At 42.6% G+C, this 22,880-nt stretch overlaps 1 protein-coding gene across 4 annotated transcripts in view; it reads right to left on the reverse strand.

Annotated features, from left to right (window-relative positions):
* Nucleotides 1-3,599: 3,599 nt before the first annotated feature.
* Nucleotides 3,600-22,880, reverse strand: part of SLC8A1 (solute carrier family 8 member A1) — an 879,594-nt gene continuing 860,313 nt past the window's right edge. For all 4 annotated transcript variants that reach the window (XM_030195912.1, XM_030195915.1, XM_030195914.1 and 1 more), the window contains one exon: nt 3,600-5,166. In XM_030195912.1, coding sequence (XP_030051772.1) covers nt 4,790-5,166 — 377 coding nt within the window. In that variant the 3' untranslated portion in view covers nt 3,600-4,789. The remainder of the gene's footprint in view (nt 5,167-22,880) is intronic.

The raw sequence follows: 22,880 nt of genomic DNA on the forward strand, positions 1-22,880 counted from the left end.
AGACTGGATGGACCGTACAGGTCTTTATCTGCCGTCATTTACTATATTACTATTAACACATGCGGTTGCACAGTAATGGTCATAGGAGCTAGCTCTGTGGGTGCAGTGGGTGCTTCAGCACCCCCCCCCCCCAATTTTGGGTAAATTCCTTTACTGTGTCCAGGGAGGGGTAGTTTGTGCTGAATTTAGCACCCACAATCATTTTGAAAAGTTGGCTCCTAGAAACAACACCTTTGAAGTTATAGATAAATGCTCCTCATTATCTGCCATGTTAGCACTCAGCATGCGTTAATGTCAACTTGTGTCATCTCCTGTCCCCTAGTGAACATTGGCGTAAGATCCCATGTTAACTTTTCAACACAGGATTTAAAGAGTATTAACTATTTTGCCAGTATATAAGCGGAGCACTTTAGGCTCTTAGAGGGTAGGTTTATCAGGATGTAACTAGATACAATGCCATTTAAGGCACAAGTATGAAGCCTATTTTATAAAGGCAAGAAGGCACCTACCTGTCTTTCTAAATACTAGCAGGTAGATTGCCAGGTGAAGACATTTACACCAGAGCTGGTATAAATGTCTCCTCTGATATTTGCAGGGCTTTTTTTGAGGGGGTACTTGGAGCTCAGGCTCTACACACCAATTCTGCCTTATCATAGATTCTGTGACCGGTTGCAGGGGGCCTGGCTATTGTGGGGTGGGTCCCTCAGTGATCACCCCACCCCCTGAAGGCTGGCCTGGCATTTGAGTACCGGCACCTTTTTCGCTAGAAAATATGCACTGGATATTTGTCAACTATGTAAGATGTATTTCATAATTCTCACTCAACAGCTCTAACTGCGCTTTGCCCAAACTCCAGTCCTGTGCAGCTTCACAGGCAAAGCATGCAACACTATTTCAATGCCTAAGGGGTCATTTATGTGTATACGTAGCCACGTCCAAGTATTAATTACTAAAATATGAAATATTTTGACACCCATCAGACAGGACTTAACAAAGAACCTGGGTTTTCTATCCTATTATAAAGCACAAAATTATACTGTTTTGTCACCCTCTTATTACCGATTCATCTCTCCCTGTCTCTCATCCACCCAGCTCTCCCTCTTCCTGTGAGACTGTCGTTGGAATGCTTTTGTGTTTCATTTATATATTTTGATGTATGTCGGTATTTGCTCATTTCTAATCTGAAGAAGAAGGGTTACCTTTGAAAGCTAATCAAAAAATGCATTGTTAGTCCAATAAAAAAGGTATCATCTTATTTTCCTTTCTATGTTTTATTTTATTTCTTTGTATTACTTAAAAAATCACCACAGTGAGCATGTAATTTAACGTTTATAGTATGTAACCCATTATAAAATTACTTCTTACTTTGCAGCTACACATTCACACGGGTGGAGTCTGGGCGGGCATGTAACGTTCAGAATATTAGACAGAATCTAGGTGTGAGCATTTACACCAGCTCTATGGCTGGCATAAGTACTTATGCCTAAACACAAAGGACCTTATTGTATAAAGGTTATGCTCCTAAATTTACGCTCCTAAATTACGAGCACAATTTATGCTCCAAAATAGACTACGCTCGTAATTTAGGAACATAAATTTCAGAGTATAAATTTTAGGAGCGTAAATTTAGGAGCATAACCTTTATAGAATAAGGCTCATATACAGTAACCCTGGATTCAGTACAGGTCATTCAGATTTGGGCACAGATCCCAGAGCTGCCCATAAACTAATTAGTCAATTAGGCTCTAACAAGCAATTACGGGAGTTAAAAAGCACTTAATAGGCAGTAATTAGGAGTTATGTACGGATCTGCCTTATGCCCTATTCCAGTGTTTCCCATGTCCGGTCCTGGAGTACCCCTTGCCAGTCAGGTTTTCAGGATAATGCATGAACTTGATTTGTATGCATTGCCTCCATTATATGCAAATCTCTTTCATGCATATTAATTGTGGATATCCTGAAAACCCGACTGCAAGGGGCAGGGCCGCCTCGCCTCCGCCCCATCACTCCCCCTGCCGCTGCCGCTCCGTCGCTCCCCCTGCCACTGCAGTCCGCGGTCTCACCTGCCTGCCTCCACGGCTCCGGGCCCCCTGCATTCAAGGTGGCAGTCGCAGATCACCTCTCTTCTGGCCTTCCCTCCCTGTGTACCGCCCTCGTCTGATGTAACTTCCAGTTTCCGCGAGGGCGGGACACAGGGAGGGAAGGCCCAAAGAGAGGCAATCTGTGACTGCTGCTTCAAATGCAGGGGGCCTGGAGCTGAGGAGGCAGGCAGGTGAGACCGGGAACTGCAGCGCCGGTGGCCTGACCCCTGGGCTGGGCAACCCTTGGAGGCCCGGGTCCAGGGAATTTTGTCCCCCCTGCCCCCCTCTCGGCGGCCCTGGCAAGGGGTACTCCAGGACCATACTTGGGGAAACACTGCCCTATTCTATTACATGCATGCCTAAATTTCATAGTGCGCAACACCAAAGGGGGTGTGTCCATGGGAGGGACATGGGTGGGTCAGGGGCATTCCCAGGATTTAGCTGCGGTTATAGAAATTCTTGCATTTGCGCACCTAAGTGTTATCAGTTGGGCGCCAGCATTTACAACAGCCTTTGGCTGGCATAAGTGCTCGCGCCTAAAATTAGGCATGAAATGTGTGCTCAGCTAGTATTCGATAAAGGACGCCCCATGCAGGGCATCCTTTGCAGAACATTAGCTTAGCATGGATCATTCCAGAATCTAACTTTGGCCACCATTTCTTGAATCTAGCCCTACATGTCTATATCCAGTTATGCTACCGGTAGTAGTCTATAAAGGAAAGTAGATGCCTACTTTCCATTGCAGAATAGGTTCCAAATATGGGCTCCCTAGGCACTTAAATGTACCCCCTCTTTTACAGAATTGCCCTCCACATATGAATCTGCATTAAGCACTTAACCCAGTGGTTTCAAAACCAGTTCCTGGAGGCACCCCAGCCAGTCAGGTTTTCAGGATATGCACAATGAATATTCACGAGAAACATTTGCATGCACTGCTTCCACTGCACGTAAATCTTCTCATGAATATTCATTATGGATATCCTGAAAACCTGACTGGCTGGGGTGCCTGCAGGATCAGGTTTTGGAACCAACCGATAGGCACTTTAAAGCACCACAATACACACCTATGAGCTGGAAACAACAGAGCAGCCACTTAATAAAAAAACAGATAATTTGGTAAGAGTGATCCAGAGACACATTGTTACCAGTGCCATTTTAATTTCAAGTTAAAAATTTAAAAATCTGAAACATTATGCATGACAGAGGGGAAAAGCTCGATGATTCTGCAGCAGCCACTGGGAGGTGATGGAGATGAAAACAGTAACGGAATTCAAAAATGTGTGGGATAAACACAAAGGAATCCTGTATGGAAGGCATGGAACCAAACAAGCTTAGTGGTGATTGGATGGCAATACCAGTAATTGAGAAGCAAAGCCAGTGCTGGGCAGGCTTTTACAGTCTGTGCCCTGATCGTGGCTGGACAGATTTGACTGAGCTGAAGTGGGCCTTCGATGACAACTTCAGTGACTGCAGAACAAGGACAGTGCTGGGCAGACTTCGACGGTCTGTGCCCTGGGATTGGTGGGGACAAACCAGAATCAAGTATGAGTTTATCTTGTTGGGCATTAAATGCCTCAGCACATTGCTATGATCAAATTATCTCGTATATTGACATCCTTAGAGTGCTTTCTACCCAGTGACTGCTTCAGCAGGCCGTGATTCCAACACTCGCATCTGCCCAGATGCCACTTATTGCTTCTCAACACAATCAAGTGCAAAGAACAATGGCCAATCAACAATACTACGTGAGATCTTACTACACTACAGCATTTACAAGTAGGTTTCTTTTTCATTCACTCGTGCACAGTACTACAGATATCATGACAACATTCCCAGTAATGAATATGATGAAAATGCCAATGTCCAGTCAAAACTGTATGGGTCCCCAACGCAAGACTGCAAAGGCTATTGACATGAGCACCAACAGAAAATACTGTCAAAGCCAAAAAGGAGGCTGAATATATGATTCTGTTGTATATCTGCAATGGAGATATGGCGGACCACAGACTACTCTTGTGAAATGTGGGTGATGATGGTTGCAGCAAAGGAAATGATGACTAGCTAACCAGGAAGGGGCATGTTATTTGTGGTTCTGGTTTTCAACAAGCTGGCATTCTACCAGTTTTAAAGAAAGAGGTGTGACAGCATGACCAGCTGACCATGTGTTGCTTCATCCTATTGGAAATTAAACAGACCCATGTGTTATTAAGCTTCCTCTTCCACTACTAGCCCCCTTCCCTTCCCTTTCCTGTTCTTTCTACAGAATGGTGTGTGGAGAAGGTTGCATCATTAAAAATTCTGACAATATACCCCATTCTTGCAACCTGATTTGAACTTTGTGACCTTTCCCCTCACCCAGTTAAAATAATAATAATAATAATAAAAACCTTCACGTTAATCTTGGGTCTTCCCATTTATCAAAGAAGCCCATGTAACATTCAGTCTAGTCATTTCAAAAATAAAAGTAGTCAAATGGCCCTGCATCCATGCCTTGTTCGACATGATGGTCCATGGGTAATAACCTCACATATTCTTACTCCTACCTAGGGACAGAAATGCTTCAGATGTTGCATTCCATCAGCAGGGAAGTGAAAATGGAAAATGTCTTGCTCCTTTTGTCCTTATACATATATTTATTTATATATTTTATATGTGTGCATTACATATAAAATACACACACATACACATTCACCATATCTGATCATTCTTTAGAAGCCCTTTATGTGGCAATAGGCTTCCAGAGATGAGAACAAAATGTACAGAAGCCAAAGGAGTGTAAAGAGGGCCGTCGTTAGAAGCTTGGCAGTCCGTGGCCCACCCAACTCACCACCAATTTCTGGTCTCCGCCGGTAGAGAAGCACTCCCACATTTATGAAAGCAAAAATGGTAAAGAGAGTAACGGAGAAAGCTAGAGTGCCAGGGTGAACATTGAATTCCTCTCCGTGAGCCGCGTGGTAGATGGCAGCGATGGACCAGGCCACACCAATCCCCAGGAAAACATTCACAGCGTTGCTGCCAGTGACATTACCTATCGAGGCATCTGCGTATTGGTCTTGTGTGGCTGCCACTTTGCTTGCAAATGTATCTGCAAAGTAAGAAAGCAAAGCATAAATAATAATCACTAAGATCATTAGGCAACCTAAAGAATGAAACAGTCACTCAGTGTCACAAGAATTAATAATACAGACAAGATGCTGTAGAGAAAGCAAGACAAAAACAGCATTAATGTGTGAAAGTGCCCAAAATCAAACTTCAGTAAATAGTTAAATGAAAAGCAGATGATAAAAGCTGGCATGGTCATATTTTGCCCATAGGCTGTATCAGGGGTAAAAATGTTAAAATAAAGATAAAAATATAATGTATATATCACACATAAAAATGAAACTTCATAAATAAAAATGATAACCATTGATAAATGATGTGAATAAGTGAAGTAACACAACTAAAACAACATGAATAAAAATGAAGAAACACTAACAAATAGAAACTGCATTCTTAAAAGATATCTCACATGGACAAATATAAATCCAAATATGAACGTAACTGAAGCTGTGATAAATCATGTTTGTTTATTGTTTATTGTAGTTATGTTCTACTTGTTTGTGTATCTTCAGTTTTATTTGTCTTCCTTTATTGATTCATTTCATTTATCAATGGTTGTCATTCTTATGAAATTCTTCATTTTTATGTATGATTTTTACATTTTGTTTTTGCATTGTTTTAGAGTTTTTATCCCAGATGCAGCCTACAGGTTAAACATAGTCATGTTGGCTTTTATCATCTGCTTTTAACTGAACTATTTATTAAATTTTTTTTTTTTTTTTGCAAACTGGTGCTGTTTTTGTCATAACAATCAACACAGCTAAAAAAACGGAATATTTCTTTCTCTCAACAGATTAGCTGATCTGGCTTTCTCTGGCTTCTCCCTATCTACTAGCAATTTGATTTTCTCAACAAATATTTAAGATCTTAAGCAAGAATGCATTTAGGGGCCCTTTTATGAAGCTGCAGAAAAAAAGTGGCCTTTAGCATGTCCTTACACAGGTCATTCCTGTGTGCTAAAGGCCATTATTACCTCAGAGGTAAAATGGCTGATTTTTCTATTTCCAGCATTAGTGGCCATACACTAATTTTCCCATTAGCATGTGAGCACTTACAAACACCTATTTTGTAGGCGGTAAGGCTCACGTACTAACCTTGCACTAATTGGTTAGTGTGCAGCAATGTAGCTGTGCTACTACTACTACTTATCATTTCTATAGCGCTACAAGGCATACGCAGCGCTGTACCCCATACATGAAAAAGACAGTTCCTGCTCAAAGAGCTCACAATCTAAGTAGGACAGGCACACAGACAGAACAACTAAGAGGTAAGGGAATTCAAGAAGTGGGGATAAAAGGGGTACATGGCAATAGAATAGTGGTTAGGAGTCAAAAACAGTGTTAAAGAGATGGGCTTTTAGCCTGGATTTGAAAATGGCCAAAGACGGGGCTAGACGTACAGGCACGGGAAGTCTATTCCAGGCGTGAGGTGCAGCGAGATAAAAGGAACAGAGTCTGGAATTAGCAGTAGAGGAAAAGGGGACAGACAAGAGAGATTTATCCACAGAACGGAGTACCCATATCTGTTTTATCATTCCCACCTTAGTAATTCCCTTATTTGTCCTGTTTGTCTGTCCTAATTAGACTGTAAGCTCTGTCGAGCAGGGACTGTCTCTTCATGTCCAGTGTACAGCGCTGCGTACATCTTGTAGTGCTATAGAAATGATAAGTAGTAGTAGTTCCCGAGGGGGGACGTAGGGAGAAGGAAGAGTGGAGAGGTACTGGGGAGCGGTAGAGTGAATGCACTTATAGGTCAGCAAGAGAAGTTTGAATTGAATGTGGAAACGGATAGGGAGCCAGTGAAGTGACTTGAGGAGAGGGCTAATGTGAGCATAGCGACTCTGGCGGAAAATGAGTTGTGCAGCTAACAGATATGAGCAAGAACACACTAACTCTCCGTCCCAGAGCTAAACATAAATTTTATTTTTAGCATGTGGATATCATACACCAATCTCAAAACTACCATGGGATGCTTGAGCATGTCCTGTGGTAGATATTTTTACCTGCGGTATGAACATGCTTACCGCCGCTTAGTCAAAGGGCTTATTAGAGTAATGGGGCTAATTTATAGCAGGGGCCTAAGTGAAAACTCCAAAAAAGGCACCTATTCAATCTTTATTTTGCAAAGGCAGCTTAGGCTCCTATGTGCCTTTATAAAATAGGCTTTTATAATGAGTAAGGGTGTGCAGGCCAAAATGTTTCCTTCATTTTAGTTCCTGTGTCATTTAAGTGATTTTTTTTGTTTTGTCTTATTCCAGTTCAGGGACAATGTCACCAATAGTGTAACCTACTGTTCAAGAGGAGGTCATAAGAACATAAGAAGAGCCATACTGGGTCAGACCAATGGTCCACTTAGTCCAGTATCCTGTTTCCAACAGTGGCCAATCCAGGTCACAAGTACCTCGCAGAAACCCAAATAGTAGCAACATTCCATGCTACCAATCCCAGGGCAAACAGTGGCTTCCCCAGGTCTGTTTCAATAGCAAACTATGGACTTTTCCTCCAGGAACTTATCCAAACCTTTTTTTTAAACCTCCAGCAACGAGTTCCAGAGCTGAACTGTTCGTTGAGTGAAAAAAATATGCCCTGCTATTTGTTTTAAAGGTATTTCCATGTAATTTCATTGAGTGTCCCCTGGTCTTTGTACTTTTAGAAAGTGTGAGAAATCGATTCACTTCTATTTGTTCCACAGAACTCAGGATTTTATAGGCCTGAAATTTTGTTCCTGTCATTTTGGGTTACAAATAACATGATATAACTAATTGCTCCTCATTATCTGCCATGTTGGCAGTTAACAAGCATTAATGTCAACTTGTGTTCAATGTCAGGCACGCTTCCTGCCCCTTCCTCATCCCTTTCCTGCCCCACCCCCCCTAGTGCACATTGGTATGAGATCCCGCATTAGGTTTTTAATACATTTCCATTGTCATTTCAAACGAATTCACGTCCTTCAAAATGATCCCCAGCAACGCACAGATGTGCTTGCACAAATTTACAGCTGCTCCAAAGAAGATGTATTCTAAGGGGGCAATTCAACAATTGGACGTCTCCATTTAGGTGCCCCAAGGATGTGTGGGAGCAGTCTATTGTACAGCTGCACCTCGAGTGCACGACTTCCATTACAGCATACTAGCATAATCTGGTATTGGTACCCCTAATATATACACGTCTGTAGTTACACCAGGCCATAGCGCTGGCAAAAGTGCAGGTGATTAAAGGCCTCTTTTACTAAGCGGCAGTAAGCCCAACGTAAGCTTACTGCTCGCTATACAGGAAGTACCGCTGGGCTACCGCAGTAGCCCAGCGGTACTTCCCACCCCTACCACACCGTCATTTAAAGCGATACAAAAATGTATTTATTTTTGTAGCGCCGGAGTGTGCCTGGTGGTAATCGGGCAGTGTCGCACGCTGCCCGGTTACTGCCGTGTTAATGCTGGAGCCCTTACTGCCACCTCAATGGGTGGCGGTAAGGGCTCCCCCTGAAATGGCTGCACTGCAAAAGCTTCACTTGCCACCCAGCCATTTCCTGTAGGAAAGTGAGACTTCCCTTTTAACAGCTGCGGTAAAAGGGGAGGGGGTCTTTGCACGTGTTTAAACACATGCTGACGCCAGGGGCGTAGCCAGACACCCAAATTTGGGTGGGCCTCGGTCCAAGATGGGTGGGCAGAAGAACTCCGCTTTGTCCCACAAGTGATTTGGTCTCTCCCTCTCTTGCCTGCATCCATATGGTCTCTCAAACATCCGCCCTTCCCTGAATACCTTTTAAATAGCAGATTTTCACCAACAGTGAGCAGCAACTAATACACACTGCTCATGCTGGCCCCACAGCCTTTCCTCTGATGCAACTTCCTGTTTCCGCATAGGCAGGAATACATCAGAGGGAAGGCCTCGTGGCCCGAACAGTATGTATCAGTCACTGCTTGCTGCAGGCAAAGATCTGCTCTTTAAAAGGTATGCAGGAGGGACAGTTGGGAGTTTTCGGCTGGTGGGGCTTGAGAATCCCTGCCAGCCACATTATAGATGTGCTGCTACTGGGTGGGCCTGAAACCAAAGTGGATGGGCCTGGGCCCACCCGAGCCCATCCTTGGCTACGCCACTGGCTGACACCAACACCAGCCCTCTTTTTCCGCAGCTTGGTAAAAGGGGTCCTAACTATGGCAAGGATGTGTGTACTTTACAGTATTCTCTAAGGGGTCATTTCACGAAACTGTGATACATGTTGACCTTAGCATGCCCTTATGTGAATTTTTCCTACACACTAAGGCTATTTTCCCATAGCCGATAAATAGGCGATTTTCTATTTTCGCAATTAATGGCTCTAATGTTCCCTGCACATTTTGTAATTCTGTGCCTGTTTTTTTTTTTTTTAGGAACAATGGGTGTTCTCCTTTGAAGTGCAATGAAACATGGAGATTTTTCCAGTCAGGGCTGCTGAGTGGTGGGAGTAGGGGGGGGGGGGGGGGCAAAATTCCCTGGGCCCAGCTTCCAAAGTGAATTTTGCCACTATCTGGATAGTGGATTGAATGTTACCACTATTTGGATGAGTTCTGATGTGATCGAATTATTCAGACATTCAGCACTGGCCTCCGTCTGGACCAGGGGTATAGCTACATGGGGCCACGGGGGCATGGGCCCCCGTTGATTTGGCCCTGGCCCCACCTGCTGCCAACCCCTTCAACCTCCCCTCCCCCGCCACCGCCAACCCCTTCGAACCCCCCTCCTCCGCCGCCGCCATCGGGTACCTTTGCTGGCGGGGGTCCCCAACCCCCACCAGCTGAAGTCCTCTTCTCCGGCACGGCCGAGTTGCCAATCTGCAAGGGCAGGCTTCTGTTTCTGTGAGTCTGACATCCTGCACGTACGTGCTGGACGTCAGACTCACAGAAACAGAAGCCTGCCCTTGCAGATCAGCAATGCGGCTGCACCGGAGAAGAGGACTTCGGCTGGCGGGGGTTGGGGACCCCTGCCAGCAAAGGTACCCGATGGCAGTGGGGGAACAGGGGGTTGAAAGGGTTGGCGCTGAGGGGGGTCAAAGGTGGTGGTGGCGGTGGGGAGGTCTAAATGGGGGGGGTTTAAAAATGGCAGGGGGCAGTGGTGCCGGGGGGGGGGGGGGGGGGGGGGTAAAATGTGCCCCCTCACCTCGGGCTCTGGACCCCCCTCCCGCCGAAGTCTGGCTACGCCCCTGGTCTGGACTGTGGCACTGAATATCTGGGTATTTTTGACTGTCGCAACCAGCGCTTTAATGCTCAATATTGATCCGACTGTGTTCTGACACATTGAGCCAGATTCTATATATGGTGCCTGGAAAATCCGCATTGGAAATCATTTTTGTCTAAGAGTATTCTATAAGATTTAGGCGCAGTATATAGAATACGCCCAGCGCCAAAAACTATGCACCTCCATTTACACCAATGAAAACGTGGTGTAAATCCCTGTATGTAGATTTATGCAGACTAGGTCACATTCTATAACAATGTACATAAATTTGGGAATGCCCATGAAACGTCTCTCCCATAGCCACGCTCCATTTGAACTGCGCACTTTAGAATTTAGGTGCAGTTCATTTCTGAACACTCTTAACGAGTTATGCGCGTGAATTCTAATTATCGCCAATTAGTGCTCATTATTGCTTGTTAAGTGCTGTTAAAAATGCTGAATGGCTTGTAAAGCTAATTAACTTACGCACGTTGTTATGGAATACACTGATTCTGGTACATAAACCTAGGTGCGACATATAGAATCCAGCAGATTATCTGTGATTGTGTCAGTATGGAATAACACAACTCAACAACCATTTTCATCAACTAATGAAGAAAATGAACCCTGAAAAAATATGCATGAGAAAGAAATGACTTTGTTTCTTTATTTCCAATTCTTCTTAGTTTTTTGTTTTGTTTGTTTCAAATGCATTGTTTCTTAATGCATTTTGAATTGTTAAACTTCTACCTAGTATACAGACTCACTCTGCAAGTATGAGTTTCATTAACTTTAATGTCCCATAACATTGCTTCACTTAAGTTGAAACCTTAAGATTTCATAACATTGCCTGAGGAAGAGGGCTCTGTAATCCCCAGAGTTTGCATCTTAAACTATGTTTTAGTGTTAGGAAAGGTGGTCGTTCTATACAACTGTTGCTTTTTTACCCTTTCAAAATTCTCCTGATTCCTCTCAGTACTAGTGTCTTTTTTAAAAGTGTCTACATCTGTGATACTATTGGGCTCATTTTCAAAAGAGAAGGATGCCCATCTTTCGACACAAATCGGAAGATGGACGTCCTTCTCACAGGGTCGTCCAAATTGGTATAATCGAAAGCCGATTTTGGACGTCCCCAACTGCTTTCCGTTGCATGGACGGCTAAAGTTCATGGGGGCATATCGGAGGCATAGCGAAGGCGAGACTTGGGCGTGCCTAACACATAGACGTCCTCAACCCATAATGGAAAAAAAGGGCGTCCCCGATGAGCACTTGGATGACTTTACCTGGTTGTGTTTTTCTTACAACCAAGGCAAAAAAAGGTGCTCGAAATGACCAGATGACCATCGAAGAAAATCGGGGATGACCTCCCTGTACTCCTCCAGTGGTCACTAACTCCCTCCCACCCTCAAAAAATATCTTTCGAAATATTTTTTGCAAGCCTCAGATGTCATACTCAGGTCCGTGACAGCAGTATGCAAGTCCCTGGAGCAGTTTTAGTGGGTGCAGCGCACTTCAGACAGGCAGACCCAGGCCCATCCCCCCCTACCTTTTACGTTTGTGGAGGAAACAGTGAGCCCTCCAAAACCCACCACAAACTCACTGTACCCATATATAGGTGCCCCCTTCAGCTGTAAAGGCTATGGTAGTGGTGTACAGTTGTGGGTAGCGGGTTTTGGGGGGCTCAGCACACAAGGTAAGGGAGCTAAGTACCTGGGAGCAATTTATGAAGTCTACTGCAGTGCCCCCTAGGGTGCCAAGTTGATGTCCTGGCATGTCAGGGGGACCAGTGCACTACAAATTCTGGCTCCTCCCACGACCAAAGGGCTTGCATTTGGTCGTTTCTGAGATGGACGTCCTTGGTTTCCATTATCGCCGAAAATCAGAAACGACCAAGTCTAGGGACGACCATCTCTAGGGACGACCTAAATTTCAAGATTTGGGTGTCCCTGACCATATTATCGAAACGAAAGATGGACGTCCATCTTGTTTCGATAATACGGGTTTCCTCGCCCCTCCATCGGGACATCCTCAACAAAACTTAGATGTCCCTTTCGATTATGCCCCTTTTTGTAATCCATACTATTAGTACAGTTTAAAGTGAATGTTCACAGTCCTTGAATATAGAGCTTACACTGCTGTAAGTATCGTATGGTACAATGCTTTATCAAATTACAGATAGAGTTATTAAAAAGCAGTGCCTTTTCAGTGCATGCTAATTCAGTTAAACGTGATATTTTATTGTATGCAAAATAAAACGTGAGAACAAAACTCCACGAGAAAACAGCAACAGTCAAATGGGGGTGGAGTAAAGACACATACAGGGATGTGCAAATCCAAGCAGCCTTCATTAATGAGATTATTTTCTCCCGCAGTTTGGAGTGCCACACGACACGTTATTTATTGCTTGGTAAACTTCACCGTATTGTGAGTCAATTTTCTTGCCGGCTCTGGTGGTTATTTTGTTTCAGTTTATATTCTGAGGTGTTTTTTTTTATATCAGCCTGAAGGTGTGACTCCTGATGCAGGCTTCATAGGCAAAACACAGCGACCGTGCCGAGTATCATTACGAAAAGCTGTTTGGATTACCACATCCCTTTATGCATCTTTACTCCACTCCCATTTTGTTGTTTAATTTAACATTTTATGCTATTGGACCTAGTTTTACTAATAATGTGCATTAAGTGGATAATTCTCTACAGCAGGTTTCTCCACGTTAAGTCCTCGAGCACTACTAGCAGGCCAGGCTTTCAGGATGTCTCTAATGAATATGCATGAGAACAATTTGCATGCCCACTATATCCATTGCATTGAGATCTCCCTCATGCATATTCATTAAGGATGTCCTGAAAACCTGCTTGCAACCCTCGAGGACCGAACTTGGACAAAACTGCTCTACAGGTTGCCAAAATGTAGGCACTGGGATGCTCTGCGTGAATTCTGTATCTGCAATTATACGCACAACTGCCATTATAGAATACTAGCATGTCAGCATTTATGCATCAGCAGTTAGGTGTGGCTAATTACACCATGCCAATGGCTAGTGTAAATGTCCATGACTAAGGGATGAAGTTATCAATGTGGGCTACCATTAAGACGTGTTATTTTACTGTTAACCCAGGTTATTATTTTTTGTTACATTTGTACCCCGCACTTTCCCACTCATGGCAGGCTCAATGCGGCTTACATGGGACAATGGAGGGTTAAGTGACTTGCCCAGAGTCACAAGGAGCTGCCTGTGCCTGAAGTGGGAATCGAACTCAGTTCTTCAGTTTCCCAGGACCAAAGTCCACCACCCTAACCACTAGGCCACTCCTCCACTCGGGATATGCCGTTGATTTGCCCATGCCCATCCTACATCTACACTATCTTTGCAGTTACACACTATAAAATGTACATGCTAAGGTAATAGAAACATAGAAACAGAGCAAAATGTAGGCAGATAAAGACCATATGGCCTATCCAGTCTGCCCATCTATTCTCCTTATCACTCCCTTAGAGATCTTATATACTTGTCCCAAGCTCTCTTGAATTCAGATACTGCTTTCATCTTCACCACTTCCACTGGGAGGCTGTTCCAAGAATTCACCACCCTTTCCATGAAGAAGTATTTCCTCAGGTTATTTCTGAGTCTATCTCCTTTCATCTTCATCTTATGCCCCCTCATTCCAGAGCTTCCTTTTAATTGAAAGAGATTCACCTCCTGTGCATTTATGCTGGATAGGTATTTAAATGTCTTTATCATATCTCTCCTCTCCTGTGTTTCTTCCAAAGTATACATATTGAGATCTTTAAGTCGGTCCCATACGCTTTATGATGAAGACCACTGACCATTTTAGTAGCTGTCCTCTGGATTGACTCCTTCCTGTTTATATCTTTTTGAAGGTGCAGATCGCAAGAATTATACACAATATTCTAAATGAGGTCTCACCAGAGTCTTATACAGGGGCATCATCACCTCTTTTTTCCTACTGGCCATTCCTCTCCCTATGCACCCAAGCATCCTTCTAGCTTTCACTGTTGCCTTTTCTACCTGTTTGGCCACCTTAAGGTCATTGAATACTAAATGCAGATAAGTGTGTAACTACAAATTAGTACCAATTAACACCAATAACTGGTTGTTAGTGTCAATTAGCAGCTTGTTTGTCACTTAAGTTACTCACGTACCTGTAGGTATTCTGTAGCTTGCGTGAGTAATTTTGTGCGCTAAGTCTAAAATTATGCATGCAAGATTATAGAATGAGGTAAAGGTGTTAGCACATGCCAACAGGGCAGCACATGTTAGTAATCAGCTTTGAGTAAACTGCTCTGCATGAAACTGATATTAAGCATTACTTATTGAAGAAAACCCCACTACTTAACTAACTTTTAGAATGATTTGTTCCCATTATATGGAAAGTCAAGTTTCTCACATTTCAAATGACTTGTTTCTTAATAGAGTTTTCAGTAATCAATGCCGTTGATTCTATTACAGACAGCAAAGCAAAGGAAATTGTCAAGGGATTTGTACATCAAGAGACTTTACAAATTATGAAAGATAACTGTAAGGCATACAAATCCAATGTAACTTTTATTTAATTTTAGCTACTGGACTGAAACAAGGGTCAATAAAGACATAAAAAGGGAATAATAAAAAAAGCTTTCTCAATTTGATGGAGAGTATTTATTTAAACATTTCTATACTGCACAATCCAAAAATTCTCAGCGGTTAACAAACTATACATACATAAAATTATACAATAAACATTTATTCTTATTAAGTGGATATGTTTTAATTAATTAACTGGCTTGAACTCTTTTAGCACCTTTTTGTAGAACTAGAACCTTCATTTAACATTTGTTATGACCTTCTATTCACTGCTCATCCCAAAGAGCCAGACAAGGGATGACTTACCACAACTAGGGGTCCATAGGAATAGAGAAAATGACAGCAGATAAAGACTATCAGGCTTATTTTCGAAAGAGAAGGACGCCCATCTTTCGACACAAATCGCAAGATGGGCGTCCTTCTAACAGGGTCGCACAAATCGGCATAATCGAAAGCCGATTTTGGGTGTCCTCAACTGCTTTCCATCGCGGGGACAACCAAAGTTCACAGGGGCGTGTCGGAGGCATAGCAAAAGCGGGACTGGGCGTGCCTAACACATGGGCGTCCTTGACCAATAATGGAAAAAAGAAGGGCGTCCCTGACGAACACTTGGATGACTTTACCTGGTCCTTTCTTTTCTTAAGACCAAGCCACAAAAATGTTCCCTAAATGACCAGATAACCACCAGAGGGAATCAGGGACCACTGGGTTAACTAAACATCCATCATCTAAATGAGAAAAATTACTTACTAATATCACTGATCTTCTCGAGGCACCGTCAACAATGCGAATAACTCAAGTATACATTGATGAAATCAACCAATTTATTACAAAAATACTTTACATTCTATGTTCACATTTAAACCTGTCTAATTCAGAAAGGTGCAGGCCCTGTGAATAGTATTCATGTCTCAACTTTTCTGTACTATGGTGTAGAACTGTATCTTTAAAATTTTGTTTATTCATTAAATAAGGTTCAACAGAGATTGTTAAGTATATTGCTTGCCAAAAAATTCTGTCTGTTTGAAAAAATTGTATTTTGTTCAATGTCACCTTCTGGTAGCATTCAGTCTGTGTGATAACAAAATATGAGATCGTGGCAGTGAAAAGATGGACTGTCTGATAGAAAATGCCCAACTATGATTATTAATTCAGGAATCTGTAGAAAAGCTGTGATGAATTTATGGATAAAAGGTCCGTATGCATTATTTTTCTTCCTTTCTTTCTTCGTAATACTCCTACTGTCCTGCTCTGTCTTTGTAAGGCATTTTGCCATTTTTGTTTGCTTTGTTAATCTCGGTGAATTTTTGAACTCACACATGAAGAAATTTGAACTCAAACGTGAAGAAAGCAATGTCAATTAAATAGATCAGATACCAGCAAATTACATATATAATATAATATGAAGAAACAGAAAAGAGACATCTGCAACTGCACCTCCATTTAACTGGCATAAAAAGTGAAAGATGTAGCTCAACAGAGACTGTTAAATATAATGCTATCTATTGATTGCCAAAAAGTTCGCTCTGCTTGAAAAAACTGTATTTTGTTCAATGTCACCTTCTGGTGGCATTCAGTCTGTGTGAAAACAAAATACGAGACCACAGCAGCTGAAAAGATGGATCGTTTGATGAAAAATGCCCAACTATGATTATTAATTCAGGAATCTGTAGAAAAGCTGTGATGTATTTATAGATAAAAGTCCCTATGCATTACTTTTCTTCCTTTCTTTCTTCGTAATGCTCCGACTGTCCTGCTCCGTCTCTGTAGGGCATTTTGTCATTTTTGTTTCATTGTTAATATCGGTGAATTAAAAACTCAATAAAAAATTTTGAATTCATACATGAAGAAAGCAATGTCAATTAAATTGATCAGATACCAGCAAATTACGTATACAATGCAATATTAAGAATCAGGAAAGAGACGTCTGCATCTGTACCTCCATTAACCGGCATAAAAAGTGAAAGATGCAGCTTGAACAAAGGCCCTGTTGCTTTGGCTCCATGCAGTACAGAAAGAAATCTTTTGAGCTCTATAGTCTTACCAGAAATATAACAATGACATTTGAAATGGAAAATAGAATCAGGCATATCAATAATAGGTTCAAAATGAATAATGCATATTTAATTAAAAATCTAAACTGATACGTTGGTCCTGTCACAAAACCTCCACCAGGATAATGAAGGTCTTGTGACGAGCTCAATACATCAATTTAGCTTTTTAATTAAATATGTGTTATTCATTTTGACCCTATTATTGGTATGCATGGTTTACTTGTAATTCATTTATTTTGTGTAAGATTCCCAAACATGGCACCCTAATGGCCTGATATACAAAGGCTTTTTTCTTATTATGGAAAAAAAGTTCAGTAAATCAGATCTTGTGTTTTTTTTCTTGCTATATGTATTCCATTAAGAAGAAAGTAATCTATGAAATAATGCATGTCTTATATTTGGAATGGGTGAAGGAGCCTTTGTTCAAAACCACATACCAGCCCAATTAATGTTAGACTGATATTTCAGTGTCAGTACTGCCTGCTGTTTTTGTATTACAATGAATATTTTTATGAGGAAGGCCAGCAACCCTGAAGGATTTGATAAGTGCACTGAAATTGACTAAGCCACCCCTTCTTTTGCCTGGATCATTTGTGCAGGGTGGTGGGGGGTTATGTAAGTGGTGGAGGGGCAGCTGGAAATACTATATGGTCCTTTTAGGTCTATGCCCTAAACATGGCAAGGATAAATCAAGATCTGGTATACATATGATGCATCACTTCATACTAAAAGTAATGAGCTTATCTTATTGGGCTGACTGGATGGACCATACAGGTCTTCATCTGTCGTCATCTACTATGTTACTTTATTCTGTGAAGCAGTGAGGTGGGTAGGATGTGGGTCGATGATGCCTGCCTGCCTGTCTACCCCTTCATTTTCAGTTAGGGATGATGTTTGTAGGGCTTAGATGGGAATGGGTTTTAATTGTCGTAGCTATAGGGGCAGTGTGTAAGGGAAGAATGGATATCACCCTCTTTCCTTGACTCCCAAATGGGCTTCATAGAGAGGAGTGAAGGTAGACCAGAACCCTTAGAATGCTGCAACACAGGTGTTACCACTGTGTCTAGCAGGAAGCTTGAAAGGGTTTGATTGGCTTATTATAGAAGATCCTTGCACCACCTGCAGGCTAGGAAATGGGCTGGTATTGAGCAGAGTTGGCGCTAGAGACGGCTAAGGAGGATAGTCCTTGAGACAGCTCGTGTGGGAGAAACATGCATGTTGGACATGATACCCCCAGTCTGACAACTCTTGAGATTGAGTATTTAATAACCATTTAAATGTCTACCAATTGAGTTAAAATTTTTAATAAAATAAATAGTTAATCAGGTGTACCGATGAGGAGGTGTGTGCCGATCATATTGCCAGTAAATGAGATTAGCAAGTGGCACTGCTGAGGTCACCAGAGATTTCATAATCTATAAGCAAGCTTCACTATTGATAATTCTGGCTGAATCATTATCAGGCGTATTTTCGAAAGAGAAGGACGCTCATCTTTCGACACAAATCGGAAGAATGGCGTCCTTCTTACAGTCACCCAAATTGGCATAATCGAAAGCCGATTTTGGGCATCCCCAACTGCTTTCTGTTGCAAGGACAACCAAAGTTCACTGGGGCGTGTTGGAGGCGTAGCGAAGGCGGGCGTACCTAACACATGGGCATCCTCAACCCATAATGGAAAAAGAAGGGTGTCCCTGACGAGCACTTGGACGACTTTACCTGGTCCAGCTTTTCTTACGTCCAAGGCACAAAAAAGTGCCCAACTGACCAGATGACCACTGAAGGGAATCAGGGATGACCTCCCCTTACTCCCCTAGTGGTCACTAACCCCCTCCCACCCTCAAAAAATATCTTTCAAAATATTTTGTGCCAGCCTCAAATGTCATACTCAGGTCCATCGCAGCAGTATGCAGGCCCCTGGAGCAGTTTTAGTGGGTGCAGTGCACTTCAGGCAGGCGGACCCAGGCCCATCCCTCCCCTTACCTGTTACACTTGTGGTGGTAAATGTGAGCCCTCCAAAACCCACCAGAAACCCACTGTACCCACATATAGGTGCCCCCATTCACCCTTAAGGGCTATGGTAGTGGTGTACAGTTGTGGGTAGTGGGTTTTGCGGGGCTCAGCACACAAGGTAAGGGAGCTATGTACCTGGGAGTTTTTTCTGAAGTCCACTGCAGTGTCCCCTAGGGTGCCCGGTTGGTGTCCAGGCATGTCAGGGGGACCAGTGCCCTATGAATGATGGTTCCTCCCACGACCAAAGGGCTTGCATTTGGTCGTTTCTGAGATGGGTGTCATTAGTTTCCATTATCGCCGAAAATCAGAAACGACCAAGTCTAAGGATGACCATCTCCAGGGACGACCTAAATGTCAAGATTTGGGCGTCCCCAACCATATTATCGAAATGAAAGATGGACGCCCATCTTGTTTCGATAATACGGGTTTCCCCGCCCCTACGCCTGCAAGGATGTCCTCAGGAAAACTTGAGCGCCCCTTTTGATTATGCCCCTCCATATTAATAGCATAGTATTGGATGCATCAATATTGATAGAGTGGGAACTGATATACATGATATTTGATGTTCCCACATCAAGAATAATTTGACATTGACTAGTTAAATTACTCATCATTGTGTTCAAAGGCAAACTACAGGCTGCTCCAGAGTATATTTCGAGACTTTTGAGTCCATATTCCCCTACACGCCTCTTGAACTTATCTCAGCAAGCACTTTTATCCCTTCCCCCTCTGTCAGTTCTCCACCTGGATATCACACGTGCGTGCATTAACTACACCTAAGGGTTTAACGCCCATTAGTAAAAGGCCCTCAAAGATGCCTCTGTGATCTTATAAAATAAGCTTCAAACAGGTGCCTTATCGGATTTCTTACTTAGGTGAGCAGTTATAAAATTAGCCCCTTAGAGTCCAGTCAAACAAGAATTCACAGCATTACCAAAGTGAACAAAGAAATACTGACACTGTTTGAAACAGGACCTGATAGCTCACATAAAAATTGCAATGAGCAGACCAAATATTTGGAGAGGCACTTTAAAGTCAAATGAAGGGGTTCTTTCTCCTGTTATTGCATTTCAAAAGCCTAATTTAGCTCGACCCAACACGGCAAGCAGAAAATGTATTCTGACGCTCCTTATGCTTCTCCTGTAAAAAGCTTCCAGGAGCATACACAGAAATACTACCCTGCTGTGTCTGTAAGCATTAAGACTATGAGAAAGAAGATAGTGAAGAGAGAGCAATCAGATGAGGAAGAAAGAAACACAATAGTACAGATTAAGAAAACTACAGAAATGCCTCCATAGGGAATCAGAGTGCTGGCAGCAAAATTAGGGACATTATGCAAAGGCACTGCTGTGGCATATTGCACCTATTGTGGGGAGAGGATAATCCCACCCACAGTGCTGCTTACAAAGTGCTTAAAGCTTCAAGTTGAAATTCTTTCTAGCCTGCAAACAGCATTAGAAGGAGCTCAAATGGAAGAGCTGTCTGTTACAGACTTTGTTTAAATAATGTGTCATTAAATATATTTTACAATACTGTACAATAAGAAGAGCACCCTGTATAAAAAGAAAATACTTGGTATTTCAATATTATGCCTAGAGAAGTCTGCTCTTATAAAATTACAACCTCCACCCCCCTCCCCAATATATGCACATAAAAGTATGCAAATATATTCATGTAGTTTATAAAGTACTGCAGAGACCCTTAAGCTTAACCGTGTTGTCTTTGGTCTTGCAACCCAATGGATTGTGGAAAGTTTATTATCCTTCCTTTCACAAGTGTCTCCATTATTTTCCCAACCACTGAGACTTTCCCCCAGGTTTGAGTTTTAAAGGAGGAAGAGCAGCTTTTAAACTAGATCCTGGAGGAAAACCGACTGTTGCTCAGCTGTGCATGGGTCAGAGTTAGATATTGTTGTTACCATCAAAACAAAGAAGTTGAGGCATCCTGATAGACAGCCTACAACAAAGGCACAGTCATCCTGATGCTTTTAAAGGAAAAGCACACAGAAAATAAAGATTGCAAATGATCTTTGTCAATTGCTACGCAACAAAACACACACTTTGAAGTGTCTGTATACAAATGCTAGAAACCTAAAAAGTTAAGAGTATATAGAACTAAATGAAGATATAGATATAACAGGCATCTCAGAGACCTGATGGGAAAAATGATAATCAATATGACACTGTGATACCAGGGTATAAGTTATATCGCGGTGACAGGCTGGATCAAATTAGAGGGGCAGTGGTGCTATATGTTCAAGAAGGCATTGAATTAAACAGAATAAAAATTCAGCAGGAAACAGGTTGCACATTCTCCCAGCTGATATTCTGCCTGTGGTGATCAGCATTTTTTAAATGCTGACCCCTGAGGGCAGAATTAGCCTGGATATTCAGTGCCCTGGCCAGCCATCATTACTGAATATGCAGTGCCAGCCGGACCTTATCCGGGTCCCAGACAATATTTAGACATTTAGCCAGGACCTGCAGAACAGTGATGTCTCAGCCCCTCTCATCCCCCCTCCCACCACTGTGGTCCCAATCTCCCTCCCACCCCCACCCCACCCTGACAAGGTCCAGCCCTCCTTCCACCCACCCTGACAAAGCAAGTCCTCCCTTGAAGCTTTCTATAGAGGCAAAAACTCATAGTAAAAGCTTTCTCAGGTACATTAGAAACAGAAAGCATGCGAGTTGGACCATTAGATCCTCAAGGAGTAAAAGGGGTGCTCAGGGAAGAAAAGGCCATAGTGGAGAGACTAAATAAATTCTTTGCTTCAGTCATTACAGAGGAAGATAAAAAGGAGCAACCCACTCCATAAATGGTGATAATACAGAGGAACTGAAACAAATCTTGGTGAACATGGAAGATGTAATCAACAAGCTAAAGAACACTTAAATCACCTGCACCAGATGGTATGTACCACAGAGTGCTGAAAGAATTCAAAAATGAAAATGTAGATCTACTATTAGTAATCTGTAATCTATCATTGCAATCATCCATGGTAACTGAAAATTGAAAAAGTGACCTATGTAATGCCATTTTTAAAATAAAAGAGTTCCAGGGATGATCAGCAAAACTACAAAGAGGCAAGCCTAATGTCCACATGGAGGAAAGGGGAAGAAAAGGAAAGTGGAGAGAGATCACGCTAAAAAAAAGCACGCTGCTTTGTGTGTCACAACACTGGTTGAGAACCGCTGGTCTAAAGAATGAGAACATGCATTATTGTACTCAGTTTGTTTGTTTGTTACATTTGTACCCCATGCTTTCCCACTCATGGCAGGCTCAATGCAGCTTACATGGAGCAATGGAGGGTTAAGTGACTTGCCCAGAGTCACAAGGAGCTGCCTGTGCCTGATGTGTTGGAAGAGTGAGAGTGCATGCATTTGGGTGTATGTCTGAAGAATGGGAGGTTGCATGCAATGGCTGAAGAGTGAGAGTGCCAGGATTTGTCTAAATACTGTAAAATCTGCATAACGATTTGCGTTGTTGAACTGTTATTATTAGCTCAATATTTAGAAAAGCTGAGCTCCTAAATTTAAGCATCTAAGTTGGGTTCTTAAATTTGTACCTTATATTCAGCCAAACTTAGTATCCTCAGGGGGTAATATTCAGCCCATGGAGGCAAGTGGCTTATAAGCCACTTCCAGCTACTCCTGACATCGAATATCCGGGTATGTTTGCTGACCTGGAAGTTAACAGGGCACCAGTTGATATTCAGACTGGTGCTCGGTTAACTCAGTGCATAAAGTTAGTGGACTGACTATTGGTGCTAATCAGTTAAGTTGCCCTAGTCGGATAGTGGTAATATTCAGTGGCACTTCCTGGTTAAGTGCCACTGAATATCCTCAGCAAGCTAGCT

This window comes from Microcaecilia unicolor, chromosome 3 (genome assembly GCF_901765095.1).
Source record: "Microcaecilia unicolor chromosome 3, aMicUni1.1, whole genome shotgun sequence".
Lineage (NCBI taxonomy): Eukaryota > Metazoa > Chordata > Amphibia > Gymnophiona > Siphonopidae > Microcaecilia > Microcaecilia unicolor.